The 18,889-nt window shown below is 37.8% G+C and overlaps 1 protein-coding gene and 1 pseudogene across 1 annotated transcript; both read left to right on the top strand.

Annotated features, from left to right (window-relative positions):
- The first annotated feature begins 2,361 nt into the window (after window positions 1–2,361).
- LOC149004944 (protein FAR1-RELATED SEQUENCE 5-like) lies at window positions 2,362–5,950 on the top strand (annotated as a pseudogene).
- A 5,508-nt stretch (window positions 5,951–11,458) lies between these two features.
- On the top strand, window positions 11,459–15,087 carry LOC149004943 (BTB/POZ domain-containing protein At3g22104-like). Its single transcript, XM_089135600.1, has 3 exons — window positions 11,459–12,049; window positions 12,865–13,968; window positions 14,180–15,087. The coding sequence occupies exons 1-3, from the start codon at window positions 11,987–11,989 to the stop codon at window positions 14,600–14,602; spliced, it is 1,590 nt and encodes a 529-aa protein (XP_088991726.1). The 5' UTR covers window positions 11,459–11,986; the 3' UTR covers window positions 14,603–15,087.
- The last annotated feature ends 3,802 nt before the right edge of the window (window positions 15,088–18,889 follow it).

Raw genomic sequence — 18,889 nt, 5'->3', positions numbered from 1 at the left:
CCGACATTATCCAGAGCCACATTCTTCCCTTCACGCTGCCCATCTTCCCACTGATGATTTTGTTCTTTGTTTCCAGCAGCATCCTCACTAGGATTCAAAATATTCTGCTGTAAAGCATTATGACTTTGAAAATGATCAACTTTTGAAAATCCAGCGTTAGCCTCCTCACCCTCTTGAGCAATTTTATCGCCACCACACACCTCCAACTGTCCTTCATGAGTTGAAGACACTAGAAATACCTCCGAGAAGATCCCTTTATTTAAAAAAGCATTCACACATTCCACATCAGAGACAACTATTGGCTTTTGGAAGCAAGCAGCATCACTTTGAATACAATTGCTATTAACTCCAGGGAACGGGAATGGATTCCTTTGCATAGGCACTCCTCCCTAATTACAGACCACAGCTCTTCTAATTGGAAACATGGTAATGTCATCAAACAAACCAACTGCCTGAGCACCCAACCGCAGTGCCTCCTCTCCTTCATGTAAGACACAGAAATTCGCTTCATGAGTTATCTTGCCACAATTGGTGCACAAGACAATGACTTCATAGAGAACTTTGACGTCAAACCATTCTCCTTTAATGTTGTGAATCGCCACAGTTGGCTTCACAGGATGATTGATATTAAAAAGAATCTTCACTCTTGCATAGTTGATAGGTAACCCCAGTTCCAAATAGTTCAACTGGACATCAAGAACCTTACCCAGATTTGAAGCAGCATTGAAGACCTATTCGAAAGCAAAACAATCGGGCCTGACTTCCCTTAGCTGAACCCATATTGCAATGGGAGGGAGTTTAGCTTTCTTCCTGTTTTCAAGGAAGTCATTCACAGCAAGGTGGATCAAATGATTTCCCACCCACCACGGAGATAAAGAGAGAACTTTGCTTCTCATATCAGGGGTCACGAAGGCAGCTTTAAAAATATCCTACCACAACAGGCGATAGATTGTAAGCCCAGGTCCCTCCAGAACTCCGACAAGCTAGCAGTCACCAACGCCATGGCCAATGACGGAAAACCAAGAGCATATCCAAAAATCACCTTATCCGACGGGAGATCAGAGACAACCTCTTTTTTCCAAGCTTTCGGGGAACGACGCGAGACCTTCCAAATAGATGCTTGTCCCCTTTCCAAGATTTTGGGAGAAATGCTAACAGCAGATTTGGATGGGGAGCCAGACACTGAACGTGCCTTTTGTGGGGACCTAGGGGAGGAGGAAAGTCGGCCCTGCATACTCGCAAACAGAAGATAGCACCACCAACCAGCAAAAAGCAGCAAACAGAAAGCACAACAGAAAAAGTAGTAGACCAACTGAGTTGCGAATGCTCGAAATGGCAAATAACAGTAGAAAAGGTAGCAGGAAAGTAAGAAAGCTACTTCGCATAAACAAATGCGAGGCACAATAGCAGAGTATGTTTGGCTGTAAAAAAAGGTACATTCATACCATTAATGGAGACTAATGGTGAACTCAGTGGGTTGTTAGAGAGTAAATACCAAAGTGGACAACCTGAGCCCAAAGGAGGCTCCGCGTTGAAAATCTTGGCCATGACAGAGTGAATTTAAGTCCTGCTCCACCGCCCTAGATGGAGTTAGCGCATCGAGCCACCTAGCCCATCAGGTAAACCTACACACAATGCATTAAAGAAACCAGAACAAACCAAGGTGAGTAAATAGGGTTAGCAGCCATCAGGGATTCAGGTTCAATTGCTTCAATTTTCAAAAGTCGGGTTCTTTAAAATAGGAAAACGAAGATATTGGTTGTTCTGCTGCAACAAGATCAATGCAAGTATGTTGAGAAGAAAGAGAATTAATGATGAAAGTTTGCTCAAATTAAGCAGTGTGGATTGAGGCCGGATGATCAGCACCCCCGACAGAGAGTACTTTGTGCTCCCCGGACACCTCCCTGCTCGACACGTGTCTGGTGAAAAAAAATTTATGTTCTAAGTTCTAACGTTCCGTTTTCTTCACGATTTTAAAAAATCAAAATTATTTTTCTTATTTTAAAACTTTTTTTTACCATTTACTAGTTTGGTTTCCTGCTAAAACGTAAACTTTTCGTTTCAGCTTCTTCTTCTCCGTCTCTCCTTCTCTCTTAATCTCTCATGGCTGAAAACCAAACGCAACACTGAAGGAACCCATATTTTTGTCTCCATCTACTACTTCTCTGTTTCTCTTCTCATGGTTGAGAACCGAAGCAACAGTGAAAAACCCATCTTTCCATCTCCGTCTCCATCTCCTTTATATTATGTAAATATCGATCTCTTTGAAGGATATTTAATTTAAAAATTTTGAGTATATATTTTGTTCTTTCAAATTTATCTACTTAAATATTACTACATTGTATCATGTGCAGAGGTACTATGAATACTAGTAGTGAGAGTAATTCAGAGTTGAGTAATGAAGAGGAAGTAATAATCGAAGAAAATATTGAGCACATTACAAAAGGAGAAATGGGGATCAACAATATCAATGGTGCACCTATTTTAGAAGAAGGCCAAGATTTAGAAAATGTGATTCCCTTGGTCGGTATGGAGTTTGTATCGGATGATCAGGCTTACAATTTTTATAATTCATATGCCAAAAAAGTAGGTTTTAGCATCCGTAAAGGTCGATCTGGAAAAACAAGAAAAGGTTTGGTAATGAAAAGAATATTTGAATGTTCAAGAGAAGGTTGCCAGATAGTGGATAAAAGGACTCGTAATTTGAAAAAGAGTCAAGCAGAGACTAGAATTGGTTGTAAAGCAAGAATGGTGACAAAACTCATAGATGGAATGTGGTTTGTTATTGAAATTGAATATGAACACAATCATTCTTTTGCAACTGAAAAGGAAGCATTTTTGCTTAGATCACATAGGGTTATAAAGGCTACCCAAGCTTTAAAAATTTCAACATTTGGTGGTTCAGGAATATCACCTACAAAAAGGTATGATTGCTTATGTGAGGAAGTTGGTGGACATGATAACCTTGGCTTTACAAAAAGAGATTACAAAAATCATTTGCGTAGCAAACGCATGAAGGATTTGAGAAATGGAGATGTTCAAGTTGTTTTAGGGTATTTGGAAAATAAACATCTAGACGATCCAATGTTTTTCCATAGTGTTCAAGTTGATGAAGATGACAAAATGACAAATTTCTTTTGGATGGATGCAATGTCAGTTTGAGATTACTTTCTCTTTGGTGATGTTATTTGTTTTGATGCAACCTATAAAGCAAACAAATATGGTCGGCCATTTACTCCTTTTGTTGGAGTAAATCATCATAGGCAAACTGTATTTTTTGGAGCTGCATTGCTTTTGGATGAAACAACAGAATCTTTTGTCTGGCTATTTCAATTATTCTTAAAAGCTATGTCTGGAAAAGCGCCAAAAACAATTCTTACAGATCAACATGCTGCCATTGGGAAAGCTAATGCTAGATACGTGCCATCGCCTTTGTCTGTGGCATATATACCTAAATTCAGCTAAAAACCTCTCTATTGCTTATTCTCCAAGCTTTAAGAAAAAAATTAAAGAATGTCATATATGGTCCTGAAACTGAAGAAGAATTTCTCTTTGCTTGGGATGAATTGTTAAAGGAGTTCAATCTTGAAGAAAATAAGTGGTTGAAAGAATTGTTTTCAATTCGAAAGAAATGGGCTTTAGTATATGGAAGAGAACATTTTTGTGCAAACATGACAACAACTCAGTGTAGTGAGAGTACTTACTTATCTTAAGAGGTACTTGAAAAGAAAATACAGCTTGAGTTGATTTTTGAAGCGGTATGAGAAGGCAATTGAAAGGCGACGTTTGGATGAACTAATAGAGGATTTTAACTCCAATCATAAGATTCCAAAGTTATGGGCTGATGTGGCAATGTTAAAGGAAGCAGCCAAAGATTACACATTGAGCATCTATGGTATGTTTAAAGAAGAATACAAAAGATGGATTGCATGTCACTCTGATATTGTTGGAGAGATAGGGCCAATTTGCACATATAAAGTTTTTGAGGAAAGGAGAAATTGTGAGAGATCGGTCACATTTGACCCTTCTAACAATACAGTTACATGCTCTTGTAAAAAGTTTGAGTTCATGGGCATTCAATGTAGGCATGTCATTAAAGTACTCAATGGGAGAAAGATTTACACACTTCCACCTAGATATATATTGAAAAGATGGACAAAATATGCTAAGGTTGGAATGGTAAGTGACAATGATGGTTGTGTTGTTCAAGAGGATACAAGCACAAGTTCCTGATATAGTGACATGCCACCAAAGAGTTAACCTTGTGACACAAGTTGCCAATAGTGAAAAGGCAACTTTGTTTGTGAAAAGGTTGTTGAAAGATGGACAAAAAAGAGTTGAAGAAATTTTAAAACAAGAGTTAGGATGGGAGCCTAAAAGAAATGCATTAAACCATTGCGATCAAATATCTCAGAGTAAGTGGAATTCAGGCATTACGCCGCCGTGAAACCCTATTTTTCTCCGCACTGCGAACTTTCGACGCCACCGTGCCTTGAGGTGGAGAGACTCTCTGTCTCTCCACCTCTTCTACTTCTTCTTCCTCATCCTCTCTTCTTTACTGGTTTTTTTCTTTTGCTTTCTTTCTTTCTCTGTCTCTATTCCCCTTCCCGTTTTCCATCGCCTCCGTCTCATCTTCTCAGTCTCTGTTTTCTCCTATTCCTTCCTCCTCACCTTCTCATCTTCTCTATTTCTTGGTTTCCTTTTTTTTCTTTTTTGGTTTTTATCCTTTGACCCCCGTCTCATCTACTTTCTCATCTTCTCCGATTTTTCGTTTTCATTTTCTTCTTGTCTGGTCTTATCCATCGCCCCTATTCTCATTTTCCTTCTCATCTTCTCTGGTTTTCATTTTATTTTTCTTTTTTGCTGGTTTTTATCCATTGCCCCTGTTTTCTCCATTTCTTTGCACACTTCTTTTCATTCATCGGTTTCAAAGCTTCCAGGTAAAAAAAAAAAAAAAAAAAAACACACACACTGGTGGTAGATGCAAGTTTGGTCGTGTATTCTGTGGATTTGGTGTGTTTTATGCCAGATTTTTTCCGTCTTCTGTTGCTTGTGGTATCCTTTGCAGGTTCAAGATGGGAGTTCTGAAACAAGATCATATGCTTTTTGCTTCAACAACTGAGTTGGCGCCTTTGTGGCGTGTTCTGTCTTCGCCTTTGTGGCGTGCTCTGTTGTCACCCTTGAGGCGTGTGGTATGTAAGCCCTTGAGGCATGTGGTATGTAAGCCCTTGTGGCGTATGGTATGTCAGTCTTCGTGGCGTGTTCTGTCTTTGCCTATGAGGGGTGTTCTGTATCCGTCCTTGTGGCGTGCTATGTTTTCGCCCTTGAGGCGTGTGGTATGTAAGCCCTTGTGGCATGATTATGTCTGCGTCAGTGTCCGCCTTTGTGGTGTGTCTCCCCAGGCGGTGGTGGTGGTTATGTTTATCATACCCATTAAGTTTTTATGGCTCTGTGGTTGTCACAACCAGTATTCTGAGGGTTTATCGGGCTCCGCCCATCCCTTGGATCTTGTTTTTTTTTTTTTTTTTCATTTGCTTACAGGGCCAAAAAGTGAAATCTCAAAAAGAAGCAACCAAGCATCTACCCAAGCACAAAGCCAACTAAACCTAATGCCATGCCCATCAACTTTTAGTGGTCCTGTACAATTTCAATATGCATTCTCATCTCTTGTTTCACAACATGTTACTAACCCTCAAGGAGTGTAAGAACTATTCTAATTACTAATGCATAACCTTTTATTGAAATTATTCTATCTAACAAGCTTCCTTTCACAATTGTGTTACCAAACACCACCCTCTATGGTTTTAGTTATCAATTTCACCAGATTTGTTTGTCATGCTCTACTTCATTTGTTATTCAATTGTCATGTGTCACTAAGTAGCATTTTCTGTAATTATTTTCAAATATTTTGTAGGATTTGGAGCTTCAGTTGAAGCAGCAAAAGGAATAACAATGCTAGAATGAGAAATGATAAGTGCTAAGAAAAGTGAGATTTTTTTTTTAAATGATTGAATTGAACCGTTTAATCTTTCTTCACTAATTCTAGTTATTGCATGAATTCCATCACATCATCTAGCACTGGAAGCCTGAATATTTGAACTTGTGCAAAGAGGGAGCTGCATTTTGCTTAGAAAGGGAAAAGAACAATGTACCCCAAATTTTGAATGCCTTGTTAGTTTCTGTAGACTTGGTGTGTACAAAGTCTCACCTTATAAAAACTCTTTGTTTCTTTCTTCTTTTTTGCTTTTTATTTTATTTTATTTTTTATATTGTGTATTTTTTACAACTCTGTTTTTATGGGGAAGCATGAACCTGCCTTTGGGAAGAATGAACCTCCATGGTTCTTCAATGTCACCATTTTTATGAGAGCAACAGAAAAATCTCAGAGAAAGTAAATAAGAAAATTGTAGCGACGTTTTAAAATAAGAAAAAGATGAAGATGGAAAGATGGGTTTATGGCCGATGGATAAATGGTCCACCGTGAGAGAAGGAGATAGACAGAGCTAGAAAATGAGCTGAAATGATAAGAATCTGTTTTTTAGTGGGAATGCAAATCAGAAAATCTTAAAAAAGATTTAAAATAAGAAAAACGAGAGAGGGTCATTTGAGCAACAGGCCAGGGAAAAGACATAGCAGAAGAGTGGTCATTTCTTTCTTGGCCAGGTCTTTGCTACTGCTTTGTTTTCGACTCAGTCGCTGCTGATTTGATTTTCAGCCATGAAGAGAGAAGGAGATGGAGACGGAAATATGAAATTTTCACTGCTGGTTTGGTTTTCAGCCAAGAGATGAAGAGAGGAGAGACAGAGGAGAAGAAGCTGAAATGAATGCGGGAAACCAAATTAAAAAAATGGTAAAATAAGTTTCAAAATGAGAAACAATTTTGACGTTTTAAAATCGTGAAGAAAACGGAACAGAAAAAAGAACGTTAAAATATTTTTTTTCAGAGACACGTGTTGAGCATGGAGGTGTTTGGGGAGCACTCTCTCGATGACATTACAACCACAAATTATGTGGAACCCACAAGTAAAAATAATAAAACATTTAAAAAAATAACCCCCGTCATCCTAATCATGTGGACTCCTATAATTCATGATCAACAGAGGTATGGGGAGCACAGACGTCAAGGGAGATGATCCAGACTCCAAATCAAGTTGGATACCTATACATGCGTAACTCAACGACCATCTTACACAACGTACAACCATAACATTCTATATCGCATCCATGTTGGTTTTTACTATGAGGAAGATTGAGAGAAAACATGTGGTTTCGACTTTGTTTTACTTGTCAAAAAGCGCTTACTTCTCTATTCATATAAGTTGTAGCGTCATTGCATTAAGGAATAAGGAGTTATCACAAACAACAAGTCTATCAAGAAAAGTTGTAGAGTCCAGGAGTCCACAGTAGACCAAACTCTTGATAACTCATATGAAAGGATCAACCCGGCGGCCAAGAAATCCACCATACCATTTAGGAGCTGACTTTGTGATCATGGTAAATGTTGAAGATCACCATTTGAGGAGCAGAGTTGCTGATCTGAATCTATAGCTTCAGACTAATTAGGCGGAAAAATATTATTTGAGACATAAGCTACAACAATCAATTGTTGTAAAGCCTTCAATAGTGATCATGTGGTGACCTTATTTCTTCCCTCTATTATCATTTTTTTTTTTTTTTTTGGGATAGATTCTAATTATGCAAGAGATACAAGATCATTACGTACCATTCTGCTCACATTTGACCCTATAATCGTTAGAGTTGATCTCCAATTCATAGGGTGTATTGCGAGCACATCTTCCAGGGGTGGTGAGCGTTAAATGTCATTGAAGAAGATCCATATCATTTACAACTTACCAACCATGGTGAGTCATGAATAGCCAGCTGCAAGACCTTGGGGCAATGCTCTACTGCCATAGACATTGAGATGATCAGGGATTAATAAACAATCAGTTAAGGATTAAGAAATAAAAGCCAATCAATTAGGTTTAGACTCATCTGGGATCTTGGATTGGCATCCGATCGAGGGTATCCAAGTAAATATGTGTCGGTGTATTTCTTGGAGTTGGGTCCAAAATTCAAACCCAATTCATCTTGGTACATCGCGGTCCTCACTCTACAAGACGGTCTAGTAGCTTTTTCCATCTGGAAAGTGTAAAGAGATACAAATTAATTAAGGAATAAGGATAAATTGATAATTGCCCTATCATTTTCCGTCTTTTATTTGTGTGGTGTCTTTTTTGACCTTTACACTTTTCCCAAAGTGAAACAACAATGTCAATCTGTATTTCTTTATGGGAAAGCTGAGCAATGATGATCAGTTGGGCATTTTCAAGCCCAAGGCCCAACCAGTCTAGCCTGGCCCAGTGCAGCTCAACCCTATATACTTTTTTTTTTTTTTTTTTTTTTTTTTTTTTTTCTGATACAACAGAAACAAACATTAGACACTAAACATCTCTCTATAAACCCAAAAAAAAAAAGAACAACTCCATTCAAGCAAAACCCAAGAAGAGTTTTTTGAGGTGATAATGCAAAAATGTTACATGCATTTCAGTTATTCATTGGAAAAATGACTAAATACGAGGATTGTAAATTGGAACGGAATTTGAATTTTGGAAAATTTGGGTGGAAACCGATTTTAAGGGTGTTATATATTTGTTGTCCAAGAAGGAACCACCATAGTTTGCACGCACTGTAGTGCTGGTGGACTCTCTATCCTCAATTAGAAGCAATGGCTTGGAAAATCACACATTGTTATAGAGAACCAAACCTTGTGACTGACTTTTTGACAAAATCAACGGCAATGGAGCAACTACTTGTTCCAACTCAATCTCAGCTGCTAGGGATTATTTAAGAGCTAGAGAAGGATGCATCTACCGGTCGACCTGGATTCAGATGTTACTTCAATTCAGATTCTCGTAAGACTAGATAGCACCTTGCTTTGATCTACACTCTTAATAGGAATTGATCAAATTGCAGTAAAACAAAGCCAAGTCTAGTCTTAGCTCCAATTTGGAACCTTAATTTCAAAACTCTATTTTGGTGCAACCCCAATTTTGGCCTCTTTACTTTCAACTAAGGGTGGATAATTGTAATTTTTTTTAAAGGTGCTCTATGTGTTTGGGGGGGGGGGGGGGGGGGGGATATTATATATGCCCTAACAAGAGTCAAACTCATGACCTTTTCATTAAGAGGTGTTGATATTGGTGGTAAATATTTAATTCAACGGTAATCAACCACCCTAAAATTGTTGAATCGCATGGATGATTAATATTCACCCAGGTGTTTGGATATGCTTTTACATACCTTGACTAATTATTGGGAGTAGGGCTTATATATTATATCCTCCGAGGAACGGGGAAGTGCTTATGTATTAGGCAGAGAAGACTCGGTTTAAGAAGTTTTATACTCTTGACTTCTTAGTATGGGGTATTATTGATCTTATACCAATCAAAACCAACCCCCTAAGGCTTGAACATACTATCTTATTACCCTTATACTTGCAAGAGCTACTCTAATAAATATTTTGTCTCCTAAATAAGAGAAAGCAAAGCATTTAAGAGAATAACATTTTCCATGCATAAATTCACTATTTATAGCAATTATTCAATAGTTAGGATCCTTATTTATAGTAGTTGTTTAAGAGTTGGGATCTGCTACCTGTGAGAGTAGAGGATTGTGCTGCATTTATACTTTTTTAATCGCATATTTAGGAAGATGGCCCATCTTTGGTTTACCTTATTAATACTCAAGGTGTGTCTCCTTTTAAATGTATGGTGAAAAGATGTGAGAGAAGTATAATTTTCTATCCATATAGATAGATTTTGAGCTTGTTATTCAGTGGTGATTATCCATGTGAAATGGTAACTTAACATTCAACGAGTGAATTGTACGGTTAGAATGTAGTCAAAACATGGTCAAGAGTAGTTTTAACTACTTGTATTGCTATATAAAACTAGACAAGTAATGATTGAAAACAAACGAAGAGATTTGAATACAGAGATATATTTTTATTTTCTTTATTTTGTCCAAAGAATACAGGGGTTTGAATACTTTTGATTACTTTATTGAGTAGAGAGGGATTGCTATGTACCAAAAGAAAAAAAGAAAGAGAGAGAGAGAGGGATTGCTTCCTGTATAAACCCAAGAAGGTGGTTTGTCTAGTTTATGATTAATAAAAACATCATTGATTTGTAAGTAAAGCATCTCTATTCCTCTCCTTCCCTTTTTTTTTTTTTTTTTTTTTTTCTTTTTTTTGATAGGATCTGTTTGATAACCCACTCTAAGTAAGTTGTTGTTAGTGTTTCTTGTTTTATAATAAACAAATGCTTTGTTTCTTGTTTTCTTGGAATAAAAAGAGAGAAGTTTGAGTGTTTTTGAAAATAAAATTTGAAAGCAGATGAACTTTAAGTGAAACAAGTTGTAGCAGGATCGTGAAGGTCGTTTTCCATTGAAACATAAATACAAAGTCTGAAATCTAGAGCTCTGAAAATGTTTTTAGAAACAACTTCTATTAGACGCTTTCAAAAGTGTTTCTTGAGGCTAAGTACCTAACTGAGGGAGGATAGGAATGTTACAGTCTTTGGGCTGATCAAAATGGAACCTTGTTGAATGCTTGGTCATGGGATGAAGTGTTGAAAACAATCTCTTTGTAAATAGGGGTAAGTCAGGTAGACACTTTCCTAGGGAGTGAAGATGATACCGTATTAGGTAACACAATTGTTATATCTAAGTAGATAACTAATAGAATGAAGAACATGATGAGGCTTAGAACTCCTAAAATTATTCTCCTTAGTAGTTAGTTATAACTAATAGATTTTTATCATCCTAAACTGTGATGTAGATTCAAAGGTTCATAGATAGATTTGGATTTTGGTCCGGATTTGGATAGTAGTTTTTGCAGTAATGTTCATCAGTTATAGCGACTGGGGGCCACAGGCCAGGGGAAGGTTCGAATCCCTGACATCTTCTTAGACTTATTATCTTTACATATGAGGTTACTTCCTCTGTGTTACAAGCACATCTACCTGTCCAAGTTTAATTTCACTGTTTGGACTGTGGGGGTCTTGAGAGTGGACATGCCCTTATGGATGTTCTTCTTTTCTGGTAATCGCCTCATGGATGTTCAGTGCCTTGAGGTCCCTGAACAAATGAATCTGTCATTCCAGTTGAGTCCATGGGACTGGTAGTTCATAAACTTGAATGCTGGATTAGTAAACTATACAGAATAGGGTAGTTTGGTCAATTAACAGTTGCATGGAAAGCCGTGAAGAATGCAGTGAATGGCTGAATTCTAGCAAAATAGTTACATTGTTTCTTGGATAAACAGGTTTCAGAGTTCCTACTTAAAACACTTAGCTCGGGCACGAGTCGTATGACTTTCATGGGCATTTCTAGCGTTTACTAATAAGACCCAAATACCAAAAAGGAAGAGAGAGAGAGAGAGAGTGAGAGAGGGAGGGATTTGTGGGTGGTGGTTGTTGTGTGACGAGTGAGACTTGCAGCGATGAAAATGGAATAAGAGGAGGAAGAAAACCATAAAAAAGGCTTGAATTCTAAGCTTGGGCTATCCCCACAACATTTCTTTTTAATTTTCTTTGACAATAAAATAACCATTTCTGCAGGAATGTCAGGAAGGAAGTTGGCCCTTACTACTGTTTTCTTTAGACCTTGAGGTTCGGAGGTTGAGCCTCTCTGTCTCTCGTCGTCTCTGCTTGTTTACTTATTCATCTATCTCTTCCCTTTATATATTGTCTCCTCTGTCTTATATGCTCTCTTTCTCTCTCCTTCTGCTCTGAAAAACATTTCTAAAAACTCCCCATTTTGACTACGCAACGGATGACCTGATGAGCTACTTTCTCTCTCTCTCCTTCTGTGCTAAGTTGAAGTTGAACTAAATCTTTTCTACTGGGTTTCACGGAAAATTAGTTTTCAGGTGGTGAGAGAGTCTGTTTTGAGGTGGTTTCTGTATCTTTTCTCCACTCAAAGGATGCGTATGTGCTGTGATATTGAAGTAGACGTCAATGGGCAGGAGATTTTTATGGTGGATAAGGTAAAATTCACTTCACCCAGCTTTCCCTTTCGGTTTCTTTTTCTTCTCTGCTTCAATTTTATTGGGTTTTGTTGCTTTTCAACCTGATTGAGGTGGTTCATAGCTTTGTATTTGCTTTGGTCTCTAACTAGTTACAGCGATGTGTCGAATGCTTTCCTTAGAGGTCCATGAACCCTTCTGCTTTGTCGTTGTGTGGTTTTTGGCTGGCTCTGCTATGTGATTGATTGTTGAGGATTGTGTTTTCCATTTGCTTTCGCCATTGTTGCCCTCTTCTTTGGAATTTTCATATGATTATCTGCTTTTGAACCCATAACCCTTGACATTCCCCTGTCTCTCTCTGTTGTTTAATGCTGTCTATATCGTCACTAATTCTCCACTATAACTTCGATTCAATTTGCACCTGTTTCGAAGGGTTGTGGGCCTTTTTCTGTTCCTCCTCTTTATTCCTTTTGTGGCTTGAATTTGTCTGTTTTCGTTGCTAGTATTTTTCCTTAATCCTCATTTATTGCTACTTTAGTGGTGGATTAAATGTTCATAACTAATTTCGTTTTCTTTGAGTACCTATCATTGTATTAATTTCCCCTTCTTTGTTTTCTATTTTTTATTTTTTGTAGTCTTGCTTCTGTAGCAGATGCTGATTTTCATGAATTCGCTACTTGTTAGGGCTCAAGTTCATTTGTAGTAGTTCTGCTTTCAATTGCAGAAATTTATATTCTTTTTTTCTTATTTCCCAACCTTAGATTTCTTCTTGGTGGTTTTTGTTTAAATTATATTTTTATCGTCTAAGATATGCTTTGCCTGATGTGCATCTGCAGACAATTCTTTCATCATTTTCAGGTAGATTAAACAAATTATTTAGTAAATCTGTTCCAGCTGGTAAGAACCTTAAAGTGATATTCCATGACTTTCCGGGAGGAGCAAGGGGTTTCGAACTCATGGCAAGGTTCTGCTACAACAATGGTCAAATTGAGATAAACCCCTCCAACATATCTCTTCTACATTGTGTGGCACATTTCATGGAAATGAGTAAACAGGTCTCTTCAGATGACAATTTGATTGAACATACCGAAGAATTCTTAGAAGGAATCACTTACTGGGCCTGGCCTGAGTTTTTTGTAGCTCTGAAACAGTGTCAAGAATTTATTCCAGCAGCAGTTTCATCTGGAATACTTCAGAAATTATTGGATTCCCTCGTGACAAGATTGGCTTCTGGAGCCATCGAAGCCAGTCCCATTGCTTCTCCAGCCAGCAGTAGTTTTCGGTTTTCTTCAGACTCGATAAGCACTGAAAGTTTCAGGTACAATTACTCCCGGGTGAATTGGTGGTTTGAAGATTTTGTAACCTTGAATCTTTATTTGACTGAGAAGATTTTAAGGACCATGGTTACCCATAAATTCGATCATGTAATTCTCAGTAAGTTCCTCTTCTATTACCAAAAATCAAGATTATCCAGTGCCAGATCCTCTGAGAAGCACAAAATCATAGAAGTTGTGGTTGAGCTGCTGTTCTTGCTAGACCACAACTCTGTTTCATGGAAAAGCTTATTTGAGATTCTTCGGGTGGCTTTGAGATTGAATATGAAGAAATCTTGCCAGAACAAGTTAGAGAAGATGATTGGTTCACAATTGCATTATGTTGCACTTGATAACCTGCTTATACCATCTCCACCTGGGGCACATTATCTATATGATGTGAGCCTGGTACTGAGATTCCTGAAATCATTTCTTAGCAAGGGAGACTGCTGGGCATCATCAACTCGATTGAGAAAAGTTGCAAGCTTGATGGATTTGTATATTGCAGAAGTAGCCCCTGATCCCTGTTTGAAACCTTCAAAATTTGTGGCATTGGTCACTGCACTGCCTGATTCTGCAAGAGACTCCTATGATGGAATCTACCATGCAATGCATATGTATCTAGAGGTATGGTATCTGATATCTACTATAGCTCTAAGCTTATTCAGCCTTGGTGAGGCTGCAAACCCATTGTTGTTTGCTCTTAGTCTGCAAACATGTGGAATAATGGAATCTTCAATTTAAAACCAAATGGTTGAAAAACTTAGTTGATTTATTAGTTTCTCCCAACAAATTTTATTTTGATTTGGAAACTTGGACTGATTTAGGATTTTTCCAGGTTCATTCTAAGTTATCCGAGGAGGAAAAGATGAACATCTGTTGTGCACTGAATTATGCGAAGCTTTCGCTAGAAGCTCTCAAACACCTAGCTAAAAACTCAAAATTCCCATCAAGAAATGCAGTCGCTCGACTGTCTCGATATTCGAACAGCGACTGTCTCAGGTCTTTTGGTGACTCACCTTGTAGTTTCAGTGAGAAGGGAAACAAGGGGAAGGAAGACGAGAAAACCATGCTCTATGGAAGGAAGTCTGAGTTTTCAATGGAGAATGAAACCTTTGGAAAACAACTAAAAGGAATGGAATTGAGGGTATCAGAGTTGGAGAAAGTCTGTGGGAAAATGCAGATCCAGGTGGAGAAAATGATGAAGTCAAGATTATCAAGCCCAAGTACTGCCAGATCCTTACCTAAGATGTGTTCATGAATTATTATTTTTTTTTGTTTCTTATTACCAAAATATTGGGCCTTTTTTCATGCATGGAGGTGTATCATGTATTGTCAACACTTTCTATCAATTGGCTGAAGTGTTGACTGTTCATAATACATGACTGTGCATAAAGCTTTCTTGTACAGTCAGAGTTAGGGTGTTAGTGTTTTTTTGGGTGCTAGGGTGGGGTTACTTTGCAAAAGCAAAGATGATTGAGAGCACCCAGAGCAGCTTCTTTAGCAGAAAATGCAATGTTGGCTGTATAGATGGAGAAAGCTTTGGTTCTGTTGAATCTTTTTATGTACATTCTTTGTTATATGTGTAATACTTTTCTCAAGTCACCCTCGATCACAAAGGTGGTGGACCTAGCTGGCTACTGGTCTGCTGCTGCAGTAGTAGCAGCATGGCCTAAAAGCAAAATCGTATGGAGGGAATCAAAAGCTGTAGACTGAGAATGCTGAGTGTCTTAAAACCCAAAACCATCCACCTTTCTTATTAAAAGCTTATTCTTGTGTGGGCCTTCTATTCCTGAAAAGAATTTCAGTTTCATTTACTTTTTTTCAAATGCAAATGATCTGTCATCAACATGCAACCAAGGCCATTGTTGTTTTAGTGAAAAAGTAGTTTCTTTCTTTTTCTGGTTGATTTGAGATCCTGATCTTCTATAGTCCTGATGAACCCAGTATGGCTTTTGAGCAAACTAGACTCCAGAGATGTGGTTAATTAGAAAAACAGAAAATGTAGCCTCCTGGAGTCTTTCAATGATGGGGTGTTATGTAACAGAGTCCAAGACCAGGGGATCCAATTTTAAAGTGTCGGTGAGCAAGGTGGGGAAGAGCAGAGCACACAGATGTGGCTCCACTCATAAATAAGGCCACAAGAACAGCAGCAAGTTGGAAAACCATTTATGGGGGGTTGAAAGTATAAACCAGAAACAGTTTCACCAAACCCCAGCAGTTCAGAATCTTCAGATCATAGAAAGGACTGAATGGGCTCTATCAAGGAGGGATATGTCATGCTTGCGTTCATTCCACGACACAGCACATGGTTGCAAAGGCCATCTCTTCTAGTTCCATGAACTAGCAGCTAACTTAATTTTGTGTTAATGGCTACCACATGGCATTGCTTGCTGAACCGCCAAAAAGAAAACCCCCCAAAATCCAATAAAGAAAGCATAAGATCTTTACTTCTCGTGCTACAAAAAATAGAAAATAACATTAATCAGCAAAACCCAGATAAGCTAATTCACATCTGGTAGTAGGTTCTTGGTAGGTGAGTCATGCACAGAAGGGATGTTCCATTTGACCATTCCTGTTCCTTCCCATAACATAACCCATAAAAATAATCCACCAAGAGGAAGTAAGACAGAACAGAATGGAACCAGAGAGTCAAAGAAGAAATTATTCTAATATAGTTATATTAGAATCATCTTAAGGTGTTTCTTCTCCTTTGTGGAAACCAAGAACAGTAGAGGCAGAGAGCCAGAGCATTAATGAAGTGAGACAAAAAAGAAACAAACTTTCCCTTAAACGGTACGCTTTCCCAAGTAATAATTGTAATCACAACATCCTCATTAGATGGTATTTCATCTTCTTTCTTTTTGTAAATGCATTAAATTATTCATCCGTTACACTCGTAATAAGTGTTTGAACTCGTGTTTGTTTCTCGAAATCTCCATGAACGATTAATTAACAGCCATGAGTAAGCTAGTGGATACCAAAAGCTTCGAGAGAATCCATGAACCGCGGACACCGGACAGAAAGGAACGGAGACCTCCATTCCTCTTTACATTTTCAATTTCCCACAACCCCATTTTGGCCTTTTCAATGAGAATGGAAATCACGGAAATCTTCCAAATTGGCATTAATGCCGAGGAGCCTCCGGTATCTTCGGTCACAAATGCCTTGATTAATCTCTCAGATCATGACGATTGCAATATCACCAAGTCCGAACTCCAAAACCCTTTTCTGAGTCTTTTCCCTTGCACGGATCATGTAATTGAAAGTTGCCGAAAACCAAGAAACACCCAGTGTTATCCTATTCTTATTCTTATCCTGTCCGTCCATTTCTCACATGGAACTGGATCACCATTTCGTTATGGAATAACAGAAACTGTCCAGGATTACCAAAAAAAAAAAAAAAAAAAAAGCAACTGTCCAGCATTAGATCTTTCGGGTCGAAATCAAATTAAAATAAAGAATTTTTTATCCTCCAAATCTAATTTCAATCTACCTTCGATCTATCCAAATCTAATTCCAACTTTAGATCTACTTTGGACATGGTTAGTTCATCCCTAAGGAAACCAATGGTTTATAGTCACATCAAAAATCCGCTTTATCCTCTAGATTTTTTTTTTTGTGAGTATCCTCTAGATTTTGAATCTTAAGTGCTTGATGGGTGTCGAATCCACCAAAGATAATCATTCCCTCAACTGAATTTGTATTAGTAGTGAGTAGGTTCGAATCCACAGAGATTGGTGAAGATTTATTCCTTAAATAAAAATTTGAAGTTTTGAATCAACAAACTAAACAAAAATAAACGAAAGTAGTTAACAAGAAAATCAGAATAATAAAAATTTTCGATCAAGATTTAACTTCAGTATTGATTCTCTCAATTAATCATTGATTTAAAATTTTTAATTTCGGGCAGATTGGTTATGGTCATTGAGGATCAGTCCTTTAACAACCAATCTTTCCTTACTTTATCAACAACCTTCGGATATAACAACCAATTTTTCCCTACTTTATCAACAATCTTCGGATATGTCCTTTGAGTTATTCCCTAATTAATAAACATAACCTTCAGATTTGTCCTTTGAGTTATGTCTATTAATCGCATAAAAAATGAAAGACCCAATCCCTAGTCAGTAAACCCGGAAAAGCCTTGTTTATTTAAACTAGGACATACATTTTCATAGTAAACTCTCCAGGGCATTAATTACCCATTCAAGCATGCTATTTGTCACTTATATGAAAATAGTAAAAATTATTCTAATTGACTAGGTATTGTATTAACCATCAAACAATAGATCTCTTGTCTAAAGATTAATACAATAACATAATAAACATGGAAAACGCATAAATACCTGAAAATTAAAGGAAACTAATAATTCGAAGTTTCACAATTGGTGAAAATCAAACTTCCATTAATTTTGATCGAAAGATGGAATTAGCTAGACATGGAAAAGAAAAATAAAAAACTGAAAATAGAAAACATTGTGCCGTTCTTCCTCAGAACTGTGGCTTCCTCTTGCTGTAGCTTGTGTTCAATCTCTGAAAATGCGTTCCTTCTTATAGAGGATTCCTGCCAATTTTGTCATTTCCATTGTTCGCTTTAGCAATGCAATTTTTCCCAATTCAATTGTTTCATTTCTTCCTCTTTGCCAATGCAATGGTTTCTAATTTAGTCTCTTTCCAATTCAGCTTCTTCCTTAGATGTTTGATCGCAAGAGAGAACGAAATATTTGCTAGTTGAATTAAGACATTTACGAAAATCCTTCTGATTTGGGTAAGATCAAATCTCTAGCTTTGGACATAATCAAATCTTCCATCTTAATTTTGGGCATGATTCTTTGATTTGATTTAAAAATGTGCCAATATGGTTCTAACCATTCTTTTTATGGATTTCATATCCAAATGCTATAATCTGTCCATATCCAAATAAAACAACCAATTAGTCTCGTTAAAATACGAAGGATTGGATATAATATTGATGCGTCCAAAATCTGCTCAGCCCTTGGATCTCCACGTGATGTCCTGCAAAACGAAAGCGTCAGATGTGGCCCGACAGTCGGGTGGCGGCCACCTCCGAAGGCTAAGTCGAGTTGATGAACTTAATCACAAACGGCTCTGCTAGAAGCAGCTAATGAATGAAGAAACGGGGAAAGGTGATCTAGATAGCGGGATGCGATAGTTTGTTTTTATTATTTTTTTTCCCCCCCCGTTTCTTGTATAGTATTCTTTTTGATCGATTGATCCCTCCCTCACCTTGTATGGTAGTGAGGTTTATATAGAGTGTACCTTCGAATCTCCTTCGTTGGATGCACTCGAGCCTTCTTCGGGTAGTCGTTGGATCTTATCAATAAGATCCGTTGAGCGATAGACTTCTACTAGTTTGGGCTAGTAGAGGACTCCTGAGATAATCGTTAGGTTATGCGATAGTTATCCCTTTGATGATGATTATCCGCAGTCGTTAGTCTCTTTGTCATCGGGGTGATTACCCTAATCCATAAGTAAGATTAGGGCACGCTTGCACGAATAATCTTTCTTCTTCACAAGCCATCTT

The sequence above is a fragment of the Hakea prostrata genome, chromosome 9 (assembly GCF_041222555.1).
Source record: "Hakea prostrata isolate BN-2017 chromosome 9, UWA_Hpros_2, whole genome shotgun sequence".
NCBI lineage: Eukaryota > Viridiplantae > Streptophyta > Magnoliopsida > Proteales > Proteaceae > Hakea > Hakea prostrata.
Note: the sequence above shows the minus strand (reverse complement) of the source record. Positions and strands in the feature narration are given on the sequence as shown.